The following is a 23,606-nucleotide window of genomic DNA, read 5'->3' as shown; positions in this document are numbered from 1 at the left end:
CTGGGTAACAACTAACAATGAGTCGCTTCCTGATGGGAATATGAAGACAGGGGGGATGAGAGGAGGAAGGGAGAGGGGGGAAGGGATGGGGACGGAGGGGAGGGTTAGTATATCGCACAAAAATGTTAGTCAATAAAAAAATGGGTACGTAAAAACAAAAAGGGAGCTCTGTCTACTGTAACGCCATAGCTCACAAAAGCAGCCTGCATAGTGTTCACCAAGTGGTGGTTCAGCTCGTTAATCATATTCAAAAAGGGTGTTACAACACACCGAAACTTCCCTGGTCTTGTGACTAATTAAATAACTGCACAGGTATTTCTGACTTCATTTGTAGAACCCTCGCCAAGCGGCTTAAGCACTCCAGCAAGCACTCCAACGAAATGGGTGATAAGGAACGGCTGGCTTGGCAAGCGATAACAAGCTGATTGCTTCTGGTTGAAATGGCCGAGGAATTTTAAAAATAGATCGCAGGTACAGTGGAGCGAAACTCTATCCCATGGAAGTATGAATTAAGTAAAAAAATTATTATCAAGTTAAATAAATAAAAAACGAACCCCAGAAGGAGAACGACAGCCTCGCTTAAATAAATGAATATATACACTTAGTTATAAAAATCGCTAGCTATGGTAAAGTTTGTCAAATTTCACTACAGATTTGTACATTTATTTAGTCTACAGCATTCAATCCTCATATCCAAATCCAGATTTTGATGATATGCTTCAATTATGTAATGATAATTATCAATCGTGTTTCGAAGGTAAGGCACGTTTCAATAGGCCGAAACAAAGTGGCAAAGAACCCAGCGAGGTGCAGTGGGCTGACCAAGATGACAGGCCGCCATATTGGTAAGGCCTTTTCGGGTTTTTTCTCATGAGCACCTCGTTAATCATCTTCAAAAAGGGTGTTATAACACACCAAAACACCCAGTTTTCATCATTGCAATCTGTTGGAGGTTCAGGTGTATGCATGCAAAGTTTGGAGCCATTCGGTTTCATGGTTTTGGACTTATGGAGGAGACAGACGGTCGGACGGACACTACCTTTTATTATTACTATAAGATATAGTATAGTACACTATATATTGTGCAGAGTATATATATATATATATATATATAAATGTAAGAAATAGTAGAAACTCCAAAGTACGAGCAGGGCGTCTCATTTGTATTGAATAAATAATCGTTAGATTAAATAAGACGCGGACGTAGCTTCAGGACGTCGATCTTTAATTGTCGACAAGCTTTCGACCAACAAAGGTCTTCTTCTGAGTCTACAAAAACAGCAGGCATGTATATCAGTCAAGTATGTATGGTGATATGTGTGTGAGATGTGTGATGTGTGTAGAAAATGCATACAGAAGGAAGAGCCACGCCAAAGTTCACTCACCAGCCCCAAGTTCAACGGAAGTGACCGTTTACGTTACAGTTAGGGTGCACGTGCATATACAAATATAGAGATATACATACATAAACACACAAGCATATATTCATATCCCATTTATATTCATATAATATATTTATATATTTATATAAATGACATATAAAGGTAGAATGAATGAATGAATGAATGAATGAATGAATGGGTTACGGTTAACAATTTGATTGGGTTGATGTGGGAACATGCTTTAGTCATCAAAATTTATGCCATGAGGGACCTTTGTCCGAAGTTTGTGTATCCAAAAGGACTCACGTTTCAGAATCGTGGTGTGTGATCGATTTGTGATTGATTCATATATATATATATATATAATAACAATATATATATATATATATATATATATATATACACATACACATATATATATATACACACACATATATGTGTGTGTATATACAGTAAATATGTATATATGAGGAATAAAACCGATTTAATTACTAATTACATATAATTATCATTTGTATACAAAGTCTAGGCCAATGGAGGAGTGATGTGAAGGAGGGTAGAACATGAGGCACTGACAAGAGTGGGGTGTGGCATAACATATGGACACAACAACGGAATGAACAAATGTGGGTGTAGAAGAGAAGGAAGGAAACATAGAAGCCTACAAATAAATGGGGAGATGTGGGTTATAGCGAAGATCACATGGGTTGCGAAGTCGGATGACCTGAAATGGTGGTGTCCTGCTTGAAGCCTTGAAGGAACAAGAATGGAATGAGGAATGAGATTGTACAAACCAGAGAAAAAAGTAACAAAGGAGTAAAGTTGAGCAACAAGCCTGGAGTTTGGAACTTTCACTCCTTTCAGGGGTTGCGGGAAGAACTACGTGTGACCTGGAGGGGCTTAGCAATGAATGAGCAGAGAGAACAAGACTGGACGAGAGTCGGTAGAAAACAGAGAGGCCATCATTTTGTCTAGATGAGAGAGAAAGAGAGAGAGAGCATTCTATGTGCTTATACTTCTTTGTGGAAGGGTCGATGATATTGAGAGCTTTGGATTCCACAGTAGCCAGAATAGGAAGTTGTGAAGTGGGGAGCATGAAGAAATAGGGGAGAAACACACTCCATTGAACAGTCGATCGAGGCCTTGTGGGCTGTAAAGTCAGATTTACCAATAAAAGATGTAACATGATGGAGGATGTGCAGTCTTCAGTCCTCCGATGCTTTGGAGACAAGCTTTGATGTAGGGGTGTATATATATATATATATATATATATATATATATATATATATATATATATATATATATATATATATAGATATTGCTTCGGAATGATTGTAGATGATTGTGAGGTCCAGCAGTATGAGCGACTGAATGGTCGATTGTGGAAATGTGGAGAAAAATCAAAATAAAATCTGCCATTTTTCGAACTACTGTGAAGATCCTGTTCGGAGAACATTTTGACCACTGCATGTACAATTTATAAACACAGATCTGTGTTTCCTAAAAATAAAAAAGCGTGGTGGGATGCAGGGGCTCCGATACAAATCAGCGGTATTCCTCCGCTCACACAGCTGCATCACACCTAATGTACAACCACTGGGGCAATGTAAAACAAGAGAGCACCAAAATAATGCATTATGATGTAAGGTCAAATTGAAATGCAATCGGAAAGAACCAAAATAGACAAATTTATCAAACATGGCTATCACGGTCGGTCTCAAGAGGCGATACACATTTGACAGAGAGAGGCAGCAGCTGCCTGGTCTCTCGTGTGTGTATGGTTTAGTGTATACAGAAAAGGGCAAAGGTCTAGGACTTCAAATAGCTCGTTTTTCTTCCTCAATGGGAGCTGCACTCATTGTGTTACAAGGGATTCACATCCACAAGAAGGCACCGATGCAAAGGTGTTCAATAACTCTCCAGCATGCCTTCCAGACATCATGCAGTATAGAAAACCACAGATCCATGTTAAAATGTTCCCATACGACAAACGGTCACCCATGCACTTTCAAATCTACATTCTATCGTCAACTGTAAAAAGTGTTTCTTCTCTGGTTGTTGTTTTTTATTTTCTGCAAGTTCATATTTAACTTTCCTGTCTTCTGCTTCTCCCTTTGATATATGTTGAGTGCTTTGGATTCTCCATCAACCTCTCTCCACTTCCCCACTTCTCTCCTCCACCCCCAACCCCTCTCCCTCTCTCCCACTAGGACGTCCGGTCTACTGCAAATCTCCAACTTCCGCAGTCTTCGTATTGTGGCCCCAATGCCCCCTTTATCCCGAATTTTTTTTACCCCTTTCTTATATTCCATTCCTGTGGAAATCCGGTCAGAGTGGCTGGCTTCGTTAGGGCTGTGGGCTTCCGATGATGATGACTCTCTCCCTTTCTTCCTCCCCGTCCCCCTATCTCCTCTCCACCTCTTTCAATACCTCTACTTTCTCACACACACACACACCCACACACACACACACACCTACACCACAAGCCCACACACACACACCTACAAGTTTTATCTCCAGGTTAAACTGTTCAATAATCAAAGCTTATCATTAGTTTTATTTAATCTTCACCCAAGCAATGCATAGCAATACACTACCTCAAAAGATGCGTATCAAAGTCAATATCCGTTAACATTGTCAATAGAAAATAACAACAATTACAATAATAAATAGACTCGATACAACACTTCTTAGAGCCCCGTCTGAAAGCCCTTTGCAAAATACCCATCAAGCATCAAACGTGATACTATCTGCTCGCCGATCAAAGCCATGCCCAGAAATGAGGGATGCATATCAGATACACGCTTGGATGCTGGCAATCACACCACATCTCTCACCGACAGCAACATCCGGTCCAGATTGTAAGGCTAATTCAAAGTGAGGAAGCGTAACGGAATAACAGCTGCTGTACGTAAAGCCAAAGGGTTTGGTCCGGGCCAAGCTTTGGACGTGGGACAATGTGAGGAGCCCGTGGCCTCTGTCCAACGTGGTTTTATTTACAATAAACAAAAACGTTTTGGTGATGCAAACGGTGGGAAAACATCACAACAGTTTTGTCCATCAGTTGTTTTTTTTGTTCATCAACATCATTTTGTCCAGAAACAGTGCAATTTGGGTTAATGTTTATGAAATATGCCTCCAGCACTTTAAATAACAAAAAGGAAGCAGGAGAAGGAAAAGGAGATAAATAAAAGGAGGAAGAAGAATAAGAAGGAAGATTATTTTTTGATTTTCACATCTCAGATGAAGTTGCGTGCCACCGATCAGGCAGTGCAACAGCTGCTCTCACTTTAGTGCTTGGTTAGCTAGCCGCCATCACCAGCCCCTAACCACAAAGAGATTTGAAGAAGGCAATCTTCTGAGCAATCAGGTGGATATAATACTCGCTATGTAATGCAGTCTTATCTTCTATGCATCCTTAGTACCACATCAACCCCAGCGTGATGAGAGCGGCAGTGCAGGAGTAGCTGGGAGATGTGGATGACTTGGCATTCCGGGAGCCATCAGACAGCCTGTGACGCGAAGAGTTCTGCAAAGAAAGGGTCTTTGGGTTGTTGGTGGTAAAGAAGAGAACCAGCCCCCCACCGCCAAAAGGTTTGGTGTCAGCACGTACGGCAGAGTGAAGATTACCTCCTGAGAAATAATTGGCAACGATGTGCAAAAAAACAGAGGGTTCACACAAGAGGAAGGACCCAGAATGATAAAGGCCTCCGTATCAACAAACAAAATCTAATTTTTTAACACCTACAAAAGCAGGTTGCTTAGCAGATATGAAATCAAATATTAAAGATAATGGATGAAAATAAAATCAAATAACCGTTTTTGAATTGATAAGCGGCAAAAAAATAATTTGCAAGCAACATTTTGAAGGCAGGTAAATGGTAAGGAAATATAAGAATAAAACAGGTGTGTTTCACGTGAACAATTATTGTCATTTGGAACAATCTGTCTGGAAGGATACAAAAAGTTGGGACACAAAAAGCAGGTCAACAACAACACACAACATGCATTTTAAAGCAGGTCATGGGGACATGGGGACAGGTTAGGGACACAAAAAGCAGGTCATGAAAAGGAATTGGTTAAGGTACTGGATGAATCACGTCAATACAGAGAGATATAATCAATAATATTGGTGTTCACCACTGGACAGCTCACAGGTTATGTCATTTGCCAATTTTGTGTTTTTAATTATTTATTTATTTGCTCGAAATTGTGCTGACACACACTCCCATGGACAAACAGATGAACATACACAACACAACCCAAGACTGGTAGACGAGACAAACACAGCCACTGAGTTTGGGCAGAGTGCAATCACTTCCTGAGGTACCCTGGGTAGCAGTGACATCACATAAATGGCGCCGCCTTTCTCACCGTCGTGCACAGCGGAACATTTCCTAAGGAGGAATTTCCTCCTCCCCATAAGGAAACGAAATAATTTTGCTTTGATTTGACCAGCGCATATGCAGAAATCTGAGTGTGGATACAGAGAATTCCCCCTCCCACGTCTTCACCTTTTTCCAAATTTCTCACCTTTCTTTTATGGCTTTTCGGGTTAGGGATTTTTAGGGTTTACATATCACGTGCCTTCGATATGGTCTGGCACCCCGCTCTGCTCAACAAACTCTCCTCCTATGGTATCCATGGAAATCTCCACGCATGGCTTGCTGACCTCCTCTCTGGTCATAGTCAACGTGTGGCCCTGAATGGATTTCTCTCATCTCCCCTTCTTGTTCAGGCTGGAGTTCCCCAAGGCAGTGTTCTGGGCCCTGTGCTTTTTCTGGTCTTCATCAATGATCTCTCCGACTCTCTGGAAAATCCTCTCTATCTCTTTGCTGCTGACTCCACTCTCTGCCGCTCCATTCCTCATCCCTCAGATCGGCAGTCTGCAGCCTCCTCACTCTCTGTAGACCTGGACAAAATCACAGACTGGTCAAATAAGTGGAACATGTCTTTCAATCCTGACAAATCTCACTCACACTATGTCTCTCTGAAAAGACCGACTGGATAACCCTCCCATCTACTTTCTCAACAATCCTCTCCAATAAGTTTTGTCACTCAAGCTTTTGGGTCTCACTATCTGCCATGATCTTTCCTGGGAAAACCACATTTCCAAGCTGGCCTCCAAAGCCAGTCGCCGACTGGGCATCCTCCGTCATGCGAAGTCCTTCCTTGGCACCCCTGAGCTCCTCACCACATACAAGGCTTTCCTCCGCAGCTCAATGGCATACTGTTCTCCCCTCTGGGCCGGTGCTTCTGCCTCACACCTAGCTCGGCTTCACGCTGTTAAAACCAAAGCTTTCAGAATTTCAAGCGATGAAGCTAACTCTGAGGGACTTTCACTCACTCTCCGCAGGCAGGTTGGTGGTCTTTCTGTCTTCTACCGACTCCTCTCCGGCCTAGCTCCCCCAGCTCTGTCTGTGCTCTGTCCCCAAAATATTCCTACAGGTCACACAAGATCTGCCAGCAACCCTCTTCTGGTGAAACTGCCAAGATCAAGACTCTCTGCTCACCTTCACTCTTTCATTCCTCTTTTCTCCCGCCTCTGGAACAAACCCGCTCACTCTCTTCAATCCCTCTCCTCCCTCCATGTCTTTAAAACAGATGTTCACCACCATCTCTTATCTTCCCCCATCTAAAACCTTGATCTTTGCATGCGTCATCGTTACCCACATCCCTCGTTTGTCCGTTCCCGTGTATTTCCTCTCTCCGCCCTGCTGTTGGTATTTCCCCCTTCTCCTTCTGCTGTTCCTTTTGCTATGCTGGATCCTGATTCGTTCTGTGTTCTTGCTCTTCCATAGGCCTTGACTATGTATACAAAAAGGTGCTGGTTTCCTATTCGTAAAAAAAAAAAATCAACAACAAAATGTGAAATTAATTTTGTGCCATAATGGTCAACAAGAATAACACATGAAAGCTACCACGCCAGGTAAATAGGACAATGAACATTTTCAGGGTGGCTTCTCAACCTCCAAGCCAAACTCCAAGCCAAACTACCTCCAAGCCAAACTTACGTTGCTGACTATCAGGACGGAAACCTAAAGGCTGAAATTCACAGTCAGGTGTAAGTAAATACCCGAACAACCAGACAGACAGATGCACGTTTCATCACTTACCTTGATAAGGCAACCTCTCTGTGTGGAGTTTAATGAGCCACCTGGTGATATCTGCAAAACATGCAGCCCTTGATTAAATGAAGGATAAATGGAATGAGAACATTGCAAAGAATAGTTTGCAACAATAACTTGGTTCAACCTTGCGAATTGTGTTCAAACTTGGCACAAAGTTTGATTAGGACTATCTTATTACCATCCCAGAGGAGAGGGTATTGCATTTGAGTCCGTTTGTCCGTTTGTGTGTTTGTCCGCACAGAATAAATGATTTTCTCTGCAACCGTTGGTCCGATTGACAGGAAATTTTCACCATAGGTGCAACTCCACCTGTACAATTTTTTAATGATAATTATGACGTCATAGGTCACGTGGTTTGGCCGCCATCTTGGAAAAATCGAAAACATTTGCACCTCTATATCTCGGAAAGTGCTGAATAGAAAAAATTGAGACATGGCTCATTGTGAAGAACTCTCCATGGGGATTAAAATAAGTTAATGATGATGTCATAGGTGCCTCCATTATGACGTCATAATTCGACAAGTACAAAACTTCATCCGATCAAGATGAAATTTCTTGAGCATAATCTAGGAATAAATTAGTTAAGAAAAAAATAATAATGATGACGTCATCGGTCACGTGGTTCGGCCGCCATATTTGTTTTAACATGAAAGCCTTACAAACCACTGAAAATACATCCTGATGAGGGTTTGCAATCTCTGATTGCTCTTTTTCTTGTTGCATTTGTAAATTACTAGGGCATTGCCCGTACGTGGGTGCCCGTTCCTTGCCAATGCCCGTACTATATATATATCTAAAATTATATCCCCCCCCCCCTCTATTTACATGAAATGGTTTGGTCCATTCGCAACGACCACAGAACCCCCCCCTCTATTTACATGCAATGGTTTGGTCCAAAGCGAACGGTTTGGTCCATTCGATGTGATTCGATGATTCGATGTGAATGGTTTGGTCCATTCGCAACGACCACAGAACCCCCCCCCCTCTATTTACATGAATGGTTTGGTCCATTCGCAAAGCCAAAGCGAACGACCACAGAACCCCCCCCTCTATTTACATGAATGGTTTGGTCCATTCGCAAAGCCAAAGCGAACGACCACAGAACCCCCCCCCCCCCCCTCTATTTACATGAATGGTTTGGTCCATTCGCAACGGCAAAGCGAACGGCGAACGGCTAAATCGCCATAGCTCGGTAAGTACTTGTCCGATTAATTTCAAACCTTGAAAAGGCACATCCTCGGGTCCCCAGCAATATACCTGGCAAGTTTCAAGTATATCGGACCGGTAGTTGTCGAGAAACAGCGGTCACAGACAAACGTACAGACGTACAGACGTACAAACGTACAAACGTACAGAGATTACTGGAATTATAGATAGATCACACATTCCGACTTACTTCAAAATCAAAACGTTCATTGTAATTAACCGTTGTAATCCTCGAGTGCGAGGTCAGACAGGATGATGCACTTACCTTTGAGTTGTCTAGTATAGGTTTGTTTCCCGGCCCGACTACAAAACTATCGGATTGGTGCTTCACAAGCGGGGCATTGTATTACAAAGTGCACCGTCCCATGGACCGATGTTAAGCTGGGCATCCCGTCCGCCAGCATAAGCTGAACATAGACGTTAAACATCATCTAAGGTGTCATTCATAACAGTAGGTGAGTTAGCTCTGGCATCCTGAACTGAACAAATTACAAATTCCTGCTCAAATGACCATTGTCGGACGTCAGGGTTGGCCAGCCGGTTCGTGCAAGATTTTGGCCCATAACTTTCCCGTGCCAACCCCAAAAAATGTGGGAATAAATTATATTCCATTAAAGGGGCCATTGAAGTTAAAGAAGAAGACGAATACAAGTTGCAGTGCTCGAGTGTAAATATATTTGAGTTGCATAAAGCATGATGGTTCTGACTCATTTGCATGAGCTCAGTCCATCCTGCACAGTCTTTGCATGACTTGAAAATGAAGGAATTAGTCAAAATCTCAATACAAATGACTATTGTTTAAACTTTTCTCTGGTTCGTCGCTCATCGGCTTTATTAGTGCCCTACAATCGCCGAATGTCTCCCTGCAAAGGCTCAACAACCTCCAGATCTCCCTTTTCGAATAATCATTGGTTGGATATTGATTATTGACTGTTTGCCTTTATCTACCAATTACTGCAGCTGATAAATACAAGCGTTGTAAAAAAAAAAAATCGTTTTTCTTCACGTGTATTGTAACGCAAGAATTTGTCAATAAGCTGAAGGTTTATTAGCAACAACCAATTTTCATGTCAAGGGATGCGACTCATCTCAGGTCACGTACCATCAGGCCATTTAAGTAATTAAATTAAGCCCACGTGGATTGGACAGTGGCTTCCACATCGAGACTTCATTCCAACTTCGGCAATCAGAATTTAGAAAACCAGAGGAAATAAGAAAAGCAAGGCTCAGGACTACAGAGCAAGTAGATTTTCTTTTCTCTTGGAGTAAATTTCTAATCTCACCAACGCTGCGGGTAATCGTCTCTTTGAGGGAGTAGTTAAGGCCATGCTAAATCATTTCGCCGTAGAGACAAAGTTATTCTTCAGGTTTCAAAGTTAAAATGATGTCACACGCATCCTATTGGTGGAATACCTGCCTAATTATAGCCATTCAGCTTATTGACTATTGGAGGTGGAATAACTGAGTACATTAGGTTTTGTCACGTGATGTTTATTGGTGTCGTTTTGTTAGAAGATAGTTGGCAAGTTGAAAGTTTTTAGGCGAAAACATCAAAGGGCTCTGAAACTCTGACCATGCGGAACTCACCTATTCTCAAGGTAACTTAATTTTCAAGAGATGACTGATTGAAAGAACAGATGGTACCCAGGTGGGCAACGACGCTGAAACAACTCTGCCTGGACGCCTTGCCAGCTGTACCAACAGTTAGTCAGACTCGACCTGGCTCCGTTGGCTACCTGGATAAATGCCTAATGGTCATTTGCAAGAGGTATTGTGAATTTTAAAGCAAAAATAACAAAACAATTAATTATGTTAATTAATAATATGTAGTTATTTCGTTCCTCAGGTCATGGCTGACTTCTGGTAACGTTCATGATCAGATTTCTCCAAACAAATTAATAATAATAATCATAATCACAACATTTTAATGTACACACCTCATTTCCACATGTATTCATCATGCTAAAGTGTGCTGGCAAAGCCGTTATGACTGATTGGACAAGAGAAGGATTGGAGGAAGTTTCATCTGTCCAATGGGAGGTCTCCATGGTGGTCAGGTGACGTTCCATATAGTCCGGATCGGCCAAGCTGCGCATGGCACTTTCTGAAATAAACAAGGGAAGCGGGATATGCATACGCTTACAAAGACAACAAGACTTTGGGCATTTACATCATTGGAAACAAAAATATTCGAGGATGATGTCACTGCGCAGCGCATTAGGGTATACACAAATTGAAGGCCACAAATAGTGAACTTTCCACAAACCGTTGTCCTCAAAATAACCTTTTGTACTTGAAAATTATGCAGCATCAATTATATTCTTCATTTTCCAGAGCACGGGTCCAGAAATTCTGGGGATAATTATTAAAAGAAAAATACATTTCATTGTGGGAGAGACTTCTGTGTTTTTCCCGTGATCACAAAGACGATCTGTTCAAACATGTATTCTGAACTTTCACTTAAATTGAGCAATTTACCAGGATCTGGAGGGAAAGGGATGACACCGGTCCAAATTCGAACACCATTCAGGCTTGGCCGAAGGCCTTGTTGCACATCAGTGCGGTCGGCATATCATACGTGCGCAACATTTGTACATGTACATGCAATGCAAGCTCTGCAATGCACGAATTTTAATCAAATAAATGAGCAAATAAATAAATAACATCTTACCGAGACATGGGTTTGGGGTGAACATCCGCAAAATGTCTCGGCAGGCATCTGCCTTGTTGGCACTGCGCTCGCACCTGCACGGCGGTCGGACCTCGTCTCCATCTTGGGCAAATTCAGGCCCGATATCTGTACCTGGAAGATCGACACGGCCACATTTCTTTAGAAAACACGTGGATGTGCAACCTCTGAATAGAGATCGATTTGTCATTATCCAAGTGAATCATCAATACGTTTGCTCACAAGTGTACTTATTGGAAAGTCGGAGTTAAGTGCCAAAGATGCTCTCTGCTTTATAGAAAAGGTCCTGCACGGAAAATGCAAACACTCTGCCAGATGAGTGGAAATGTGACGGGAAAGCGGATGCCACGTATTGCCAGAGAGGAGCAACGACTGAACAGGCCTGCTCTCCACCAACAGCGTCACTGGTGTTTTCGTAATGAAGGCGACAGTTTCTTGGAATGAATCGGACGGAAGAACATCATATATTTTTCTGCAAGATCCTTTCTCACAACTAGGAACCAAAAAAATGAAATCGCAGTCATTTCAAGTGTACCGGTACTCGTTTTCCACATCCGAATTAAGGACAGATGCCAACAAGGACATGATCAAGCTATTTTCCATCAATATTCACGGCCATGTTGGAATATGTAGTTCAACGATGGATCGGAGATCTGAGGGTGGGAGTGTTTGCTTGTGCATGTTAATCAACAGGTTATATAGTTCACCTCTGTATGCCCCAACGACAAATATCTTACACATGGTAAGACATTTGTAAAATTTTTAGGTGAACGCTTCAATATCCACGACACCGGCTGAGATGTTCAGCTTGTGTGTGGGTCTCAGGAAGCAAACGGTCGAATGGACTTGGTACAGTCAAATAATCAATAATAAACGCTGCTTTTCAACGATTAATGCCGTGTGCTCATGTTAGGGATGGCGCATTTTGATTTTGGGTCCTGGCGGACCCTGAGGATCCAAAAGACCCAAACAACACCAAGGACCCAAATGACAAAGGACCCATGATGTTCAGGTGATTCATCATTCATTCCCACAAATGACCATCCCTCCACACATGAGAAGCAGCTCACAGATACTTGGTTGTTTGTTTCCCCATCAGCAATTTGATCAAGCGATGCACTTGCTGAGAAGAACATCAAAACGACAAGGATCTGTCAATGGTGGTTAAAGTGACAAAACATTTTAGCAGGTTTGAGCTGTCGGGGTAAGTGCTCGGAATATGGAAAGTGTGGTCTGCGTTCTGGAAGTGCAGACAAAAATTATGATTTAAAGGGTCCTTCAAAATGATGCTTTCAAGCTAAGAGATGAACCGACGTTTATTGAAGCAGGGAGTTTGAATGACGCTTCGTCATAGACGACTGTGATCAGTGGAAAACGATGAGTGCTGATACCAAGCTGCTTGCAAAAGTGCACAAAATATGGAAAGTGTGGTCTGCTTTCTACAAGGGGAAAAAAAGACGATGATTTAAGGAGTCCTCTTTGCAGATAGAAAAAAGTATACGGAATGTGCAAAGTGTGGTTCGCATTCTGAAAATGCAGACAAAAAGAATGATTCAAAGGATTCTTTAAAAGATGCTTTCAAACTAAAAGGCGATCTTGTGCTTATTGCAGGAGGCAATTTGAATGACACTTGTTCATCATAGAATTGTGATGAGTGGAAATCTATGAGCGTTTGTATCCAACCACTCTTTCGCTCTGACGATGGGCTGATGGTCAGAAATGTCATCGACACCTCATTTCCCAAGGTGGTTAACCTACTCTTGTTGGCTTTCAATTGATGGAATCCATTGCTTGAAAAACAGGTGGGGATGACCACTAGATGTAGAAACTGTAGATTTTGAAATGCATCCAGAAAATGTTAGTTCAGGGTTTAAATAAAGTTCTTATTCACATGGAAGAGGAAATTGCAGTGAAAGAGGGTTGACGTTGACCGAACTAGTAAAACAATCTACCATATAAAACACAATGTGTGTGTGTGTGTGTGTGTGTGTGTGTGTGTCTGTCTGTCTGTCTGTCCCCCTTCATAAGGCTAGGTTTTAAAGTTTGTTTGAGTTGAGTGGGGAGTTTAAGAGGCAATCTTTGAACATGACTGTGTGTCAACTGGTAAAAAGACCTAAAGGACTCGGAGGAACCAAAACACCCAAAGGACCCAGAATACCCTGAAGACCCAATGGACCCCAAACACCCAAAATATCCAGTAGACTGTTAAAGACACAAAATACCATGAAGACCCAAAAGACACCAAGGACCCAAAAGACCTCGAGGAAACAAAAGACCCAAATAACCCCAAGGACACAAATGACAGAAGACCCGAAAGACCCCAAGGACTCAGAAGACCCCCAAGGACTTTGAAAATCCAAAATACCCCGAAGACCCAAATGACCAAAAACACCATGAAAACTGTTAAATACCCAAAAGACCATGAAGACCCAAAATACTCTGAGGACCCCAAAGACTGAAATGACCATGAAGACCAAATGGACATCATAGACCCAAAATACCCTAAAGACCCAATGGACCCCAAACACCCAAAATACCCAGAAGACCCAAAAGACCATGAAGACCCAAAAGACCCTGAGGATCCAAAAGACCCAAACAATCCTGAAGGCCCAAATGACCCAGAGACACAAAAGACCCTGAAGACCCAATGGATCCCAAACACCCAAAATACCCTGAAGACCCCAAAAACACTGAAGACTTAAAGACCCAAAAGACGCAAAATACTCCAAAGACCCAAAACCCCCTAAAAGGCCCCAATATCCTTAAAGACACAAAAGACCCCGAATACCCTTAAAGACCACGAAAACCCATAAACACCCCGACGGCCTAAAATGCCCCGAAGACCCTTAATTACCCCAAAGACCCAAAAAGACTCTGAAGACTATTAAACACCCAAAAGAGCCTGAAAACTCAAAATACCCCAAAGACCCAAAATACCCCAAAAACCCTTAAGGACCGAAATGACCCAGAGGACTTAAAAGACAAACAAGTCCCTGAAAACCCAAAATACCCCAAAGACACCAAGACCCTTAAAGATCCAAAAACCACAAAGACCCTGAAGACCCAAAATACTCTGAAGACTGTTAAAGACCCAAACAACCACGAAGACCCAAAATACTTCAAAGACCCAAAATACCCCAAAGACTTTTAAATACCCCAAAAACCGAAAAGATCGAAAAGACCCTGAAGACCAAAAAGAGCTCAAAGACCCAAAAGATCCCGGTTACTGAAAGGATTGAAAAGACCCCAAAAGACCCCAAGACACAAAATATCCAAAAGACCTTTAAAGACCAAGAAGACCCCCCAAAACCCTGAACACCAAAAAGATTGAAAAGACCCAGAAGACCAAAAAGACCCTGAAGACCCAAAATACCCAGTAGACCCTTAAAGACCCGAAAGACCCCAAAGACCTAAACAATCCAAAAGACCGAAAAGATCCCGGAGCCCCTTAAAGACCCTGAGGACCCAGTGGACCCCCAAATTACCTCTAACACACAAAATACACCGAAGACCCTTAAATACCCCAAATATCCAGATTGAGGACCCAAAATACTCGAATGACTCAAAAAGACACCGATGAACTAGAAGACCCAAAAGACACTGAAGACATTGAAGACCCCAAGGACCAAAATGACCCAGAGGACATAAAAGACCCCAAAGGACACAAAGGACTCCGAAGACCCAAAAGAAGAAGGGTAATTATGCCTCTTACATTGGAATTGTAGATGGTGGCTTGCAAACTGAGCCTCAAGGTTGGTGTACAGAAGCGGTATTTTTTTAATCACAATAAATACAAGGCACAGGGAGGTGAAATTTTCTGCACGTGATGTGCAATGTGCGCAGAGTAAAACGCGTGTTCATTTATGTCTGTAGGATGTTATGTCTCTAACAAATAAAGATGATATAAGCACTCCTGACACTAGGCCCAGACTTCAGACGTGGCTGTACCGTCAAAAACTGTTCCAACCCGTCATTTTTGACGGGCTTTATACTAGTTAAATTATAAAACAGCTGAATTAATTAAATTAATAAACTGTTACGATAAATGGATGTGGGGAAGAAAGGGGTAAAATAAACAAATATACAGGCACAGGACACAGCAATACCTGTGCTATGAAGTGAAGCTTACCGATGAGGCCTACAAAGGAATGCAGACATGCCGCGTGACTGCGCTTCGTGCATCTGGTCAAGTGGTTCAGATCTGATTGGCAGTGAATTTGGTAATCCACCCAGCGGGAGCTTTAAAGTCAAAAAAAAGGAAAGAAAACATCGGCATGTAAAAGTAATAATGCAAAGAAAACAAAATAGTCAGGAAATGAAAACGTTTTATCCAGCATACCAGTGTTTAGGTTTAACCGTTACACGTCACGTATCCTCAAACCTTATATAGCCATCATACCTCAATATAGAAAAGCCACCCTTTGGCAACCTGAACAGTCATCTGTGACAAATTAGCAAACCTCAAAGAGCAATCGTGTTCGTTCTCCAACGAAAACCTTTTACGATTTAAGATTCTTAGCAAACGCATACAAAATCCCACGAGACGTGCATAGGAAATTGTTGTAAGGGCTTATGTTCCCCGGAAAGGGAGATTAGCTACCCTGGTGAATCAACTGAAACAGGTGCCAAGTTCTTGATCCTGTGATACAATTATTGCTTCTTGATCAAAACTTCTACATTTTCCTTATTATAAAACAACTCATCCTTCCTGGGTTTTCACAAACATATGAATTAGCAAATTCAGGTGTGGGTTTACAGTCCGTAACCCTATCGGCTTTGTGGCACATCAAGACTCCCAGAAGTCCTATAACCAGGACCCACCGACAAAGAGGATTCGATTGACAGCTCGAGAGGAGCTCGGGACATTCTGAGAAACTGCCGTACAGGTCACGAGGAGGCGAATGCGAGCAAGACGGGACGATCGACTTGTGTCTGCGCATTCGGCATCGCTCCACGCTGTCCCCGCCACACGAGCAAAGGAAGAGATTCATGGAGAGGGCGGATGGGGCGCGGGTGACGAAGGAGCGCAGGGCGCGGCGACAACGGTGTTGGAAGCAGGATGGACGCTGCGCCTGCGTGCCCCTTGGAGGCCGGGTCTGTATTCGAGGGCCGCAGGCCACGATGTAATCGGTACGTAGTTGCGAGCAACTTTTATTACGGTTGCAGAGCAGTGTAGCATCCAAGCAGGCATCATGATTCACTGTAACCAACAAGAACAAACGCAAACACAGTTTTCTTCATTGTAGCTTTGTACCAATGCCCAAAACGATGCTTACAAGGGTGGTTCTAGCTTATCCTGAACGAATTTTTTGCAAAAACTTTCAATCTTCAATTCACTCACCTTCACTCCTTCATTCCTCTTTACTTCCGCATCTGGAACAAACTCCCTCACTCTCTTCAATCCCACTCCTCCCTCCAGGTCTTTAAAACAGCTGTTCACCACCATCTCTTGTCTTCCCCCATCCAAAACCTTGATCTTTTCTACCCCCGCTAATTCACCCCGGATCCACTTTTTTTGAAATACTGACTTCTTTCCTGGAAGTCCTAGCAGTGTCCATGTGTTTTATACTTCTCCCACCCCTCCCCCCTTCCCATGCCCCGTCCCGCCAGGCCCTCTCCCTCCCACAGATCTCCCAAAGTCCCTGTTCTCTGCTGTTGTACTTGTGTGCTTCCCTCTCCCTCCCCATCTTCTCTCCCGCTCCCTTTATTGTATGTTTTGTGTGTCCGTTTGTTTTTTTGTAATTGATGTTCGCTCTTACACGAGCCTCGATCTTGTATACAAAAAAATCAATGTATATAATAAGATATTATCAGTGAATGAAAGTTCAGAATTACATATATGTTCGAGGTTAACCTGCACCGATTCTCACACGCGTGAAAACCACTTGCATCACCCAGCACACTTCCTCCCTGAGAGACGGGAATCGCTGAAGTTTACAATAATGTCCTGTAAAGTTTTTGCCCCTTTCACATTTTGCTCACCAGTAACTTCAGTAGCCAATTCCCTTCCCCAGCAGAGGACACTTTTCGCAGTCTTTTTCAAAATACCCAGAATAATTTGCACAGTAGCGGCAAAACTTCCCAGGCAATTGCCAGATGTTGCCACTACCACTTTACAAACCTTCAGCGGCCTGTCTATCTTTTATGATTATCTGGGATATAATGAATATCAGATTACCTGGAAACCATCTTGTACATATTACAGAAATCACAGCTCAGCCTAGGTTATCCCATGATCTACAAATACTTGCTCGAGGTGAAATCCAATCACAGAGGAGTGCTTTCCAAGAAGGGTTTGCCAAGACAATGGGGGTTTATGGGAGTTCAATAAGATGGAAACAGTACATACCTGCCCCAGGGTGAGGGACAACCAAGTCCTTTATGTTGGTTCCGGTGTGGTCATATGGACTGACCAATTGATCTGCAAAGCAAGTTGGTCCAAAAGGCAAATTGAAAGAAACATTTTCAACTACATCTTTTTTTTGATAAATCTATCTATAATTCCAGTAATCTCTGTCTGTACGTTTGTCTGTGACCGCTGTTTCTCGACAACCACGGGTCCGATATACTTTTAACTTGCCAGGTATATTGCTGGGGACCCGAGGATGTGCCTTTTCAAGGTTTCATATTAATCGGACAATTACTTACCGAGCTATGTCCAAAAAACGATTCAACCAATCAGAGAGCAGCGAACGATCGCGTGTGCCGAACGTGGAGGACACACTCTGCCTCGGATGGCACATTTGAGAGCGTATTCATTTATTTCACGTTTGCAAACTATGTTGGCGTTAAACTACGTTTTAAAACTAATAAAAACGAATTTGCGATTCATTCGCTTTCCTGCGCGTTTGTGCACGCGATGGCGATTTCTTTACCAAACTCCGGAAGCCGTTCGCTTTGGACCAAACCATTGCATGTAAATAGAGGGGGGGGTTCTGTGGTCGTTGCGAATGGACCAAACCATTCATGTAAATAGAGGGGGGGGATTGTCACTGTACTCGCAAGCCGTTCGCCGTTCGCTTTGGCGTTGCGAATGGACCAAACCATTTCATGTAAATAGAGGGGGGGGATATAATTTTAGATAGATATATAGTACGGGCATATATATAGTACGGGCATGCCCTAGTCTATCTATAATTCCAGTAATCTCTGTATGTGTGTTTGTTTGTTTGTTTGTCTGTGACCGCTGTTTCTCAACAACCACGGGTCCGATATACTTTAAACTTGCCAGGTATATTGCTGGGGACCCGAGGATGTGCCTTTTCAAGGTTTCATATTAATCGGACAATTACTTACCGAGCTATGTCCAAAAAACGATTCAACCAATCAGAGAGCAGCGAGCTATCGCGTGTGCCGAACGTGGCGAACACACTCTGCCTCGGACGGCACATTTGAGAGCGTATTCATTTATTTCACGTTGGCAAACTATGTTGGCGTTAAACTATGTTTTAAAACTAATTAAAACTACTTTGCGATTCATCGTAACTGCGATTCGTAACTGCCGTTCGCTTTGGCTTTGCGAATGGACCAAACCATTTCATGTAAATAGAGGGGGGGGATTGTCACCGTACTCGCAAGCCGTTCGCTTTGGACCAAACCATTTCATGTAAATAGAGGGGGGGGATATAATTTTAGATATATATATAGTACGGGCATGCCCTAGTCTATCTATAATTCCAGTAATCTCTGTATGTGTGTTTGTTTGTTTGTTTGTTTGTTTGTCTGTGACCGCTGTTTCTCGACAACCACGGGTCCGATATACTTTAAACTTGCCAGGTATATTGCTGGGGACCCGAGGATGTGCCTTTTCAAGGTTTCATATTAATCGGACAATTACTTACCGAGCTATGTCCAAAAAACGATTCAACCAATCAGAGAGCAGCGAGCTATCGCGTGTGCCGAACGTGGCGAACACACTCTGCCTCGGACGGCACATTTGAGAGCGTATTCATTTATTTCACGTTGGAAAACTATGTTGCCGTTAAACTATGTTTTAAAACTAATTAAAACTACTATCTATAATTCCACGGGTCCGATAAAAAACACCGTACTCGCAAGCCGTTCGCTTTGGACCAAACCATTTCATGTAAATAGGGGGTGGGGGGGATTGTCACCGTACTCGCAAGCCGTTCGCTTTGGACCAAACCATTTCATGTAAATAGAGGGGGGGGATATAATTTTAGATATATATATAGTACGGGCATGCCCTAGTCTATCTATAATTCCACTAATCTCTGTGTGTGTGTGTGTGTGTGTGTGTCTGTGTGTGTGTTTGTTTGTTTGTCTGTGACCGCTGTTTCTCGACAACCACGGGTGCGATATACTTGCAACTTGCCAGGTATATTGCTGGGGACCCGAGGATGTGCCTTTTCAAGGTTTGAAATTAATCGGACAAGTAGTTACCGAGCTATGTCCAAAAAACGATTCAACCAATCAGAGAGCAGCGAGCTATCACGTGTGCCGAACGTGGCGAACAGACTCTGCCTCGGACGGCACATTTGAGAGCGTATTCATTTATTTCACGTTGGCAAACTATGTTGGCGTTAAACTATGTTTTAAAACTAATTAAAACTAATTTGCGATTCTTTCGCTTTCCTGCGCGTTTGTGCACGCTATGGCGATTTCTTTACCAAACTCCGCAAGCCGTTCGCTTTGGACCAAACCATTTCATGTAAATAGAGGGGGGGGGGATTGTCACCGTACTCGCAAGCCGTTCGCTTTGGACCAAACCATTTCATGTAAATAGAGGGGGGGGATTGTCACCGTACTCGCAAGCCGTTCGCTTTGGACCAAACCATTTCATGTAAATAGAGGGGGGGGATATAATTTTAGATATATATATAGTACGGGCATGCCCTAGTAATAATAAATCTGTAACATAGAGATTCCATTTTGTTTTGTCAGACATCAGTCCATGTGTCCAACACTTGCTGTTCCCTCTTGTGTGGCCACCACAAACTCAAACACATATATTCACCACATGCTTGTACCAGCTCTACAACGCGGACAGATGCCTGATGTAAAAACATGAATCCTCATCATATTTGCATTTAAAAGTACTTAAAGCGTAAAAATAAATAAATAATGTCTCCAGAATTGTTTGCAAAAACTTTCATGCAATTTCTATCATCCTATTTGAATCCTCAGGCACACTGTTGGTGTAGCTTTACAAAGACCCAATAACTAGGAGGTCAAGGAAAAGTTGATCCGTTACAACATATAGAACGTAGGTTGCTTTTTGTCATAAATGACGTTCCAGGCAGACTATCATTAATTATTATAAGTATTATGATGATCATCATCTCACCGTTCCCCCAGATAGACCAGAAAAGGTTGAGGCAGGTGGTCTCCTCATCCCCTCGTGAACATGTGCAGCCAATCACAGGGAAGTCCCGGAGAGCATGGAGAGCTCCAGCACACGCGCTGCGCATTTACAAATCGTCATTAACATTCGAACATCACAACGATAAGCATAATAATTGTCTCCATAATAACCAGAGCACATTATATATTGATCACCACCATTTATCACCGAAAGCATCATTATTCCCATTATAAAGAACAAACCTTTCACAACGAAACTTGAGATGTAATTGGACTTTTATTACCAGCGAAGTCTGCCTTTGGTTTTGCTTTCAGAGATGCATCTGAGCCGCCATTTTGAGAACCTTCTAGTTTTTAGCTGCAAGCACGAGTCAATAAATGTTTTTTTTCTTCTTTTGGACAGGCATGTCACTATGCATTTAGGGCTGACAGGATGGCCTACAGGTACACACACTCACCTCTAAGCTGTCTAGACTGGGTTTGAATCCCGACCCAGCCATAAACTACCATCCTGGTGTTTCACAGGCAGAGTGATTCATCACTGGGTGTGCCGTCTCTCGGAAGGCCGTTAAACTGGGTGTCATGTCTGCCAGCAATTGTTGGTGGACGATATATATCCGACGGTGTCCTCCACGAAGAGTAGGTTCAAATATTCCTGCCCAAACCAACAGAGGGCACTGCATCAAAGGCACAGCCGCACCGTCAGCGAATGATGCTACCCTGCAGCCTTGTGCTGCATACGAATGAAGAAGAAGACGATGCATTTCAGGTTGTGTTGGAAACCAAGTGCTTTTATCCTGGTACATAACACATGTTCTGTAAGCATGGTCTTCTTGGCATGTCACCATGCCAAGTGAGTCTTGGCATGTCACCGCGTGATCTCGCGAGATCACGGCGAGGTCACGTCTTTTCGAAGCTGCTCCATGCGCTCACGCTCTCGAAGCTAAGTGATCTATCACAATCGTGTTTTTGTCGAGACTGTATCTATCTTTCGGTGTGTGTACCTATAGCGTATCTTTTGGAAAATTTTCGGTGCTAATTTTTCGTACATGTATACACAATCGTCGGTTAATTGTATCGAGTATTCTGCGGCCTAGTACTCGTAGGCTTAGACTACCGTACCGTCTCCGACCTTGTGGTTTCGTTTTTCTCTCAGCGATTCGTCGAATGCGCTGAAATTATTTTTCGTTCTCTGTTTCGTACCAGTCGTTCACCCCGTACCTCCTTGTTTAATATCTGTACTCACAAAAAAAAAAAAAAACCCCAAAAAAAATATTTCCTTCCCAGGTCTTATTTGTTTATTTGTTGTTCTTTTTGTTCGTTCGTTCTTCGTTCGCGATCACGCGGTTAGAAATGTATAATCTCTCCCCTGAACAACTATTTTCTCTCATATATTATAACACCCTTTTCTTCTTTTCCTACAAAAGGATGCTTTCGTCTTGCTCACCAAATCTATTCATTCCAAAAAATAATAATAATACCATCTCTTACAGTTCCTCCTTTCTACATTCCCTAAACTATCCAGAACTCCATCCCTCCTCCAGTGTCCTCAAACGTATTTTTGACTCGTAGGTCTCAAACTCATTTTGCAAAAAATGTTCGTTTCCCATGAATCGTACACTTTTCAAAATCCAATCTCACCCCTCCCCTCCAAATCCTCCCCATCACCCATCCCTTTCAAATCTCCCCCCTTGCCCCTTCCCTCCCCTCCCTCCTAAACTCCCCCCACACCCCTCCCCTCCGAGACTCTCCCTCGCTCCTCCCCTCCTAGACTCCCCTCTCACCCCTCCTCCTCAAAGCATCCTCCCTGCTTCTTCCGCCTTCCAACTTTCACCTTCATCTCCCCAAACCTTCTGCCTCGCTCTTCCCCCTCCTCAAATAACACCTCACTGTGCCTCACCCAATCTCCATCAAACCTTTTGTCCGCCCCATTCTTCCCTTTCTCCAAGCTATTCTGAAATCTCTGAAATCTCTGACACACCTTCAACAGCTCTCCCTACCTCTTCCTCCTCTTCCACATCTTACCCTACCCCTCCCCCCCCTGTTCTGGACCCGATGCTCCCCCTTCCTCTTCATTAACGGTATGGACCTCAAACATCCGGGGCCTTCGCTCAAACTTGACTGACCTCTCCATACAGGTTGCTTCTGACAAACCAGATGTGATCTGCTTAACAGAAACTTTCCTCCTTCATGATGTCTCTGATGCCTTGGTATCTCTCCCAGGTTACTCCCTCCTCCGGTATGATAGACCTGAGCCTCGTCCTGGAGGTGGGGTTGCTATCTTTATAAAAAACTCTCTTCCTCACTCGCCCTCCACTGCCCTCTCTCCACCTCACCCCCAGGAATACCTTTGGCTACGGCTTCCCCTTCGCTCCCACCTTTTGTTCATATGTGTGTTGTACCGTCCACCAAACAGCGATGACTCCATCTACATCTCACTGTCTGATAATATGGACCAACTTCTATCTACCCATCCCAACTCTCTCTTCCTCATATGTGGTGATTTCAACTGTCACCATGCCAGTTGGCTGGGTGTGGGTACCTCTCTCACCAGCCATGGTTCTTCAGCAAAGGACTTCTGTGACTCACTGGGACTGACACAATCTGTCAATTTCCTGACCCGGATCTCAGTCAACGGAGAATCTTCTCTTCTGGACTTGGTTATGACTAACTTCCCTGAAAATGTCTGCTGCTCTTCTTCTGCTCCAATCGGCTCATCTGATCATGTGCTTGTCAAAGTGGACATCTCTCTGACCATTCTCAGAGAGCCTCCTCAGCGTCGACGAGTCTGGCATTTCACTCAGGCCAACTGGCACGGTCTTCAAGCAGCCATCAATCATCTGGACTGGTCTCCCATCTCTACCGCCTCTGACA

General features: G+C 43.2%; 1 protein-coding gene across 1 annotated transcript in view; it reads right to left on the bottom strand.

The window, feature by feature from the left end:
* Positions 1-4,357: 4,357 nt before the first annotated feature.
* The window catches only part of LOC137438384 (GDNF family receptor alpha-2), a gene marked incomplete at its 5' end in the record, with an annotated part of 39,421 nt that continues 20,172 nt past the window's right edge, over positions 4,358-23,606 (bottom strand). Inside the window, 8 exon segments of the mRNA XM_078767629.1 lie at positions 4,358-4,926; positions 7,499-7,549; positions 10,657-10,823; positions 11,391-11,522; positions 15,538-15,647; positions 16,230-16,608; positions 17,758-17,829; positions 20,716-20,831. Of these exon segments, the coding sequence (XP_078623755.1) occupies positions 4,801-4,926; positions 7,499-7,549; positions 10,657-10,823; positions 11,391-11,522; positions 15,538-15,647; positions 16,230-16,608; positions 17,758-17,829; positions 20,716-20,831 (1,153 nt within the window). The 3' untranslated portion in view covers positions 4,358-4,800.

The sequence above is a fragment of the Myxine glutinosa genome, chromosome 13, assembly GCF_964187855.1.
Source record: "Myxine glutinosa chromosome 13, kmMyxGlut1.1, whole genome shotgun sequence".
Taxonomy (NCBI): domain Eukaryota; kingdom Metazoa; phylum Chordata; class Myxini; order Myxiniformes; family Myxinidae; genus Myxine; species Myxine glutinosa.
Note: the sequence above shows the minus strand (reverse complement) of the source record. Positions and strands in the feature narration are given on the sequence as shown.